This window comes from Pteropus medius, unplaced genomic scaffold, assembly GCF_902729225.1.
Source record: "Pteropus medius unplaced genomic scaffold, Ma_sr-lr_union100, whole genome shotgun sequence".
In the NCBI taxonomy this organism is placed as follows: domain Eukaryota; kingdom Metazoa; phylum Chordata; class Mammalia; order Chiroptera; family Pteropodidae; genus Pteropus; species Pteropus medius.
This window is the reverse complement of record NW_024349125.1, coordinates 319,899-325,898: the sequence shown is the minus strand read 5'-3', so window position 1 is coordinate 325,898 and position 6,000 is coordinate 319,899. Positions and strand designations below refer to the sequence as shown.

Here is a 6,000-nt window from a genome sequence, read left to right as displayed (position 1 = left end):
CAACATAATGCCTGGCACATACCAATGTATGTGCCTAACTGAATTTGTAAACTTCAAGGAAGAGTGGCCGATAATAAATGTGTATCCAGTCCCAGAAAGATCACAAGTAACGGCCGTGACCCACCAGCACAAGCCGACCTCCCTGGACCACAGGACTTATTGCCACTTCCAGTAGCTCCGCCCCTCGGGCTCCGCCCCTCCCTGTGAGTCGGGGGCGGGACATAGAGGTCGCGTGACGTGTCAGCAGCCGGCCGCTGATTGGGCTTTCAGCCGCGCTGCTAGGAAAAGGGGCGTGTCAACATGTTCTGATTGGCTGTCGGGCGGCGGCTGGGCGGTGGCGTTGCGGGGGCTGGCGCCGGGAGAGAGGGGACCAGGCAAGGCTGGAAGGGCAGCAACGGCGGGCGGAATGGGTCCTCGCCGCCGGCTTCGCTGAGACTCGCTCGCGTGGGCTGCCCGCGGCGGGCCAGCAGTGGCCGCGGCGGCATGAAGGGCGCTCTGGGAAGTCCCGTGGCCGCGGCCGCCGCAGGCGCCGCGATGCAGGAGAGTTTTGGCTGCGTCGTGGCCAACCGCTTCCACCAACTGCTGGACGACGAGTCGGACCCTTTCGACATCCTGCGCGAGGCCGAGCGCCGGCGCCAGCAGCAGCTGCAGCGCAAGAGGCGCGATGAGGCAGCAGCGGCGGCGGCGGCCGGGGTCGGCAACCGCGGCGGCAGGAGCCCAGCCGGGGCCTTGGGCCACAGACCCGGCGCTGGTGGTAGCCGGAGGGAGTCCCAGAAGGAACGAAAGGGTCTCCCGGCCCCTGGTGCACAGCAGCCGGACAGTCCTGGGGGCGGCCCGCAGCCATCTGGTACGGCGCCCAGCTGGGCACCTGGGCGCCCCCGGGTAGGCGTGGTGGGCGGGAGAAGGATGGGGTCACTGGGGTCACTCTTCCTCAGCCTCCCCACGACTCCCCCTATGAGACTGGAGTCTTTGGAACCAGTTCCAGAAAGGGGAGGGGGCCATGGGAGGAGTTGGGTTAAGTTGAGCATCCTTGTGGGAGAAGGAAGTAGGAAAGAGGACAGGGTGGGGGGGGGTTCACGCCTTTCTAGTCTTTCCCAGCCCTTTCTGGAGGAGTAGGTGTGCAGACTTGGAGTAAGGGTCTCAAAACCCTGGAACTGAACCTTTACAAGTTGGGCAAAGTTGAGGGATGTTGCTGGGGTGGTGTGTGGGGCAAAAACTGGGGTCGCTACTCCGGGTCTCTCTAGTCTAGAGCTAACTGGGACCGTCTCTGTTCTCCAGCCCAACCTCTGCAAGATTCAGGTCGGAGACAAAAAGAGAGGCGTGATGCTAGGGAAGCCCTTCTTAGGGAGGATGGGAGAGGTAGGGCGCACCTGGACGGTGGGGTGATGAGAGGTGGGGTGATGGCAAGAGCCCGGGGTGTGAGAAGAATCGCCCAGGTGAGGGGCTCAGGCCTCTGTGATGGAGGGAAGGCCTGGGTGACCACAGGGGCAGGCTGTGACGTCGGCCGTGTGCGGAATACGGCGGGGTGGACGCGGGGTCCCAGGCGCCTTCCAAGCTGTCTGTCTTCAACCCCATCCTCTTGCTGTAGCTAGCTTCCATCAAGCAGTCAGCCAGCATCATGTTTCAGTACAGCATGTGGTATTGATGGGTTGTGTAACTTGTCATTAACTCAGGCTGCTTTCTTTAATCTTTCCAACAAGGATTTTCAGTTTCCCACTTCCTGTTTAGCGAGACCGGCCAACGCAAAAGTTAGTGTGCTACTATATCTGTATTTATGGAGGGAGGGTGCTTAATAATAGTTCATTTCTCACCTGAACTGCATCAGTGGTAGAATCAGCAAGACTATACCTATGTTTCCTAAAATAAGACTTTAGTCTTAAAGCTTGCCTAAGAAGAGTGTTAGGAATAAGATATGTTGTGTAGTTCGACCACTGCAGCCAGTGTTTGGCAGTGTATTCATCTCAGCTTTACTGGCTATTTCCTTGCTTGATAAAAATTGGCAAGTTACAAAATAGTCGGGATATAAAGTACAGCGTAGGGAATATAGTCAATAATATGGTAATTACTATGGTGTCAAGGGAGTACTAGGCTTATGGGAGGTGGGATCACTTCATAAGTTATATAAATGTCCAATTACTATGCTATATACCTGAAACTAATATGATATTAAATGTCAAGTGTAATTGAAAAAAATTAAATTATTTTAAAAGGTTGTGCATCCCAGCCCTGGGAGAACAACTGATTTAAGTATTGGGGCTTTAACTCCTGCAACTAGGTAATGTTTACCTTTATCTGTGAAAAGATCAGCCTATCACTTGAGAATCAGAAAATCAAATTATTATAACACAGATGTTGGAGATTATTTAAAATGCTATCTCAAGATCCCTTGGTAGGGCAGTAAATTTATGAGCCTATTTAAACAGCGAGTGAGATATGATGTACATTTCGTCTTATGTTCTGTTTTTTTCTCTTAAATCTATTTAGATAAATATAAAAGAGTTGAGGAAGGCTAAGCGTTTCTTCTCCCTTTATTTTTTAACAAATGAAAATATGTATTTTTATCCTTTAGTGTGAAACTGAATTTAGTGCTGTTAATATTACTTTTCAACCTTTACAATTAAAGAATGTCATACATTGTTATAAAGATTTTAAACAACTTAGAAATGTATGAAGTAAAATGAAAATCCTTTATTTTTCATACTGTTAACATAAATGCACATAACTATTTTTTAAAATTTAAATAATATAAACTGGGTTGCAATCAGCTTCTTTCACTTAGCATTGTAATCTGATAAGTTTATAACTCTTTTTGTCAGTTGTTCATGATCCAGATGATCTGGCTTTTGAGATCTATATTAAAAACCCTTAGTTAATTTTGTTGTTAGAATGGATATTTTGTCATTCTAGTTCCTTTTCAAGTATGTGTTATTTCAGGAGCAAGCAGTATTAATTTCCGTTTATGTGGTTACTGGACTGAATTTATCTGTAATGGGTGTTAGCTACTCTCTCAAGGTTGTGTTGCCTTAATTGATGTGGACTCTTCTTTTCTAACACTCAGCATTTTTAATTTCCTTGAATATTGTGAGTGAGTGCCTAATGTAGACAAGACTCAAAGTCAATGAGCATATGTTAAACATAATGAAACATATGCTCATGGCTATATGTCAATGATAAGATTTTCATATGGAAACAGGTTTTTAATGTCTTTCACTATTTAACAATATACATTTAACCCTTAAATCCTTAAATAACGCACGTTTGCACTTCACAAGTCTACTTTATACGTGGAGTTTTCAGTTGACTCGACTTGAGAATCAGGTGTACATAGAACTTTGCTAATAAATTCGTTCATGAAGTCTTCAGAGGCTGTTTCCTCTTTACTTTTCCTAGGAAACCTCACTGTAAACTTTATTCTGTTCCTTCATAGGGGTGCAGTAAACAGACTGTGTGTGCCAGCATTTTGTTGGAAAGGGCTAATGTTTGTGTTATCTACTTGTAAATGCTGCTCCAGCACAGAAAAACAGTCCTGGTTCAGTTGAAAACTTGATCTCTTAATACTAAATTGTGAGAAAACAATTTTACCCCTAGTATCTTTGCTTTTTGGGTTTTGGAAGGAGAATGTAATGTTTGCAGGGTATTGATATTTATTCTAATAAGCAGTCAGTTATATTGAATGCTTTTTAATCTATACACAGAAACTTTGGAAGAAGCTATAAATGTATTGGTGAATTACAAATTTAACTGATACAATTTAAAAATAACCTTGAGGAAGAGAAGGTGGGATAATATAAATAATTCTGTAGTTGAGTGAAGATACTGTGATTTTTTTAAAATTACAGGCTATAAATAGGAAATTTGAATCTATTAAGATAAGTTTTTACATTGAGGGGAAAGTATTGAAAAGTATTATTACTATTGACATATTTGCTCTATTGTTACTATTGACATATTTGACTATGTCATGATCTACTATAGTTTTCAACTTGTTAGGTAATTAACTTTCATAATAACATTTTCTACCTTACATTTCAAATGTCTCTTCCAAGTCTAATCTCTATTAGAATATATGTGCCCTCCTATCTGGCATCGCATACCCCTGGGCAACTGGGCATGAGTGTCAGTCTCTGTTTTGTTTCTGCAGTAAAAGCATAATGCTCTGATTATGACATTTCCCCCATATCCTAAACATGTCATAAGCTCAGATTATGACTTCAGTACAGGATGTAAATCAGATTTAAGCATGTCTAGGTTATGGGACATTAACTAAAGGTTGAACTTAGTTCTTTTGTGCAACTTTTCACAATTGGAGAAAATACTTTATATTAACTAACAAGTAACAAATTGCACAGTTTTGTTATTGGTGTCCCAGGCACAATTTTTGCTTTAAAATGAGATCAGTAAGGGATTGGAACTATGTTAACATTTACACATGCTCAGTTTATAAAGTTTAGATAGAAAATATTAAGCGAGAAAAGAGAAAAATATGTATAAACGTATTCCTCAAGAGTCGTGTTTATCTTTCCAGAAGTAGAAATGGAAACCAACAACAACAAAAATAACTATTAATTCAAATACATTTAGTATTTTTATAGCCATACAACCAATGTGGAGGGTAATTTATGTAAAGAAAAATACTATAATAAAAATTGTACATAATGTTTGAGATGGAGACCTTTTAAATGTATACAAAGAAAAGATAAACATTTTTGGAAGATGATCTAAGAAGTGAACAAAGTTCTTCACAACATATTTACCAAGTATTAGCTGCCTTCAGACATAGACTCTGCTTAACATTTTTAAAGCATTAAAACTGTAGGGGAGTAAAGTAAGGTGAGAGGAGAGAGGAAGACTGGAGTGGCCCCGCCTTGGCCCAGATGGTGCTGGCTCCATAGATGTGAGATACCCCTTCAAGGGCTGACTGGCCCTTGGATGATTTGGCAATATCAATTTGGCCTCGTGTTTGACAAGTATGATCATAAATGCATAAATCCCATCAAAGAGCAGGAAAATCTGTTTCCAAGTGAAAAATAATAGAGGTAGAAGTTGTACTTAAAACAGCAGCTGATGACATTATCTTATCGTTGAGGTCTAAAAGTACAATCTAAAGTACAGGGTATTTATCCTTAAATTTTCTGAATGTAGCTTAGCTGCCCATGTTTTGATAAAGCTGCTTTTGTGAAATGTAGTCGATTTAACAATTACATATATCCATAGCTGTTACAGAGTCACTGTGAGATGCCTGTAATTATGGGTTAGTTAGTATAGTTTGTTTACCTTAATCACATTTTCTAGAGCATAAGAAAAAATATGATTCAATAGTAACTTAAAAGTTTTATTAAAAAGTAGCCGATGCTGAGTAGTAGTAGCATCATGGACTCTTTTCTGAACTTTTCCAAACGTCCTGAATTTTCCTACAACTTTGATTTCTAGAAAAGTGAAATTTAAACATGCTTGTTAATAATGTGCTGTTGCAGACCTTGTGTTCCAGCTCTCCCCTTTGATTTTTCACTGGCAGGCCAGAAACGACCTCCTAGAAGAGGGGAGCAGCAAGGATGGAATGATAGCCGGGGGACAGAGGTGACGCTGGATAGAGCAGAGCGGAGATCTTACAGAGACTACCAACCCTATGAGACTGAGAGGCAGGCGGAATTTACACCTGAGAAGTTGACAGATGAAAAGTATGTATTGCAGACAGACCTTGTCCAGGAGGATTGGGGAACCAGAAGGGTTATCAGAGAACTACTAGCCTTTGCAATCTTTTCATAGTATCAGTCCTGGGAATATTTTGCCAATTCAAGTAGCAAATCATATGACCTTAGGTGACAGATGAAGGATCTTCCATTTATCTCCCAGATGACCTTGGTTTAGGAAATGATTTTATGATGAAAAAAGAATTGTTATTGGTTACTATGAAAAGCGCTCTCGTAAAAAACTGCACAAGAGTATGTTAGACTGGTTAAATTTTCTTTTGAAGTTTAGGCTAGGGATATAATTATGTTT

General features: G+C 42.1%; 1 protein-coding gene across 2 annotated transcripts in view; it reads left to right on the top strand.

The window, feature by feature from the left end:
- Positions 1–369: 369 nt before the first annotated feature.
- HABP4 (hyaluronan binding protein 4) overlaps positions 370–6,000 on the top strand; it is a 28,998-nt gene continuing 23,367 nt past the window's right edge. Inside the window, exons 1-3 of one of the 2 annotated variants that reach the window (XM_039880443.1) lie at positions 370–847; positions 1,701–1,748; positions 5,516–5,678. In XM_039880443.1, coding sequence (XP_039736377.1) covers positions 484–847; positions 1,701–1,748; positions 5,516–5,678 — 575 coding nt within the window. In that variant the 5' untranslated portion in view covers positions 370–483. The remainder of the gene's footprint in view (positions 848–1,700; positions 1,749–5,515; positions 5,679–6,000) is intronic. The other variant, XM_039880444.1, reaches the window with a different exon arrangement.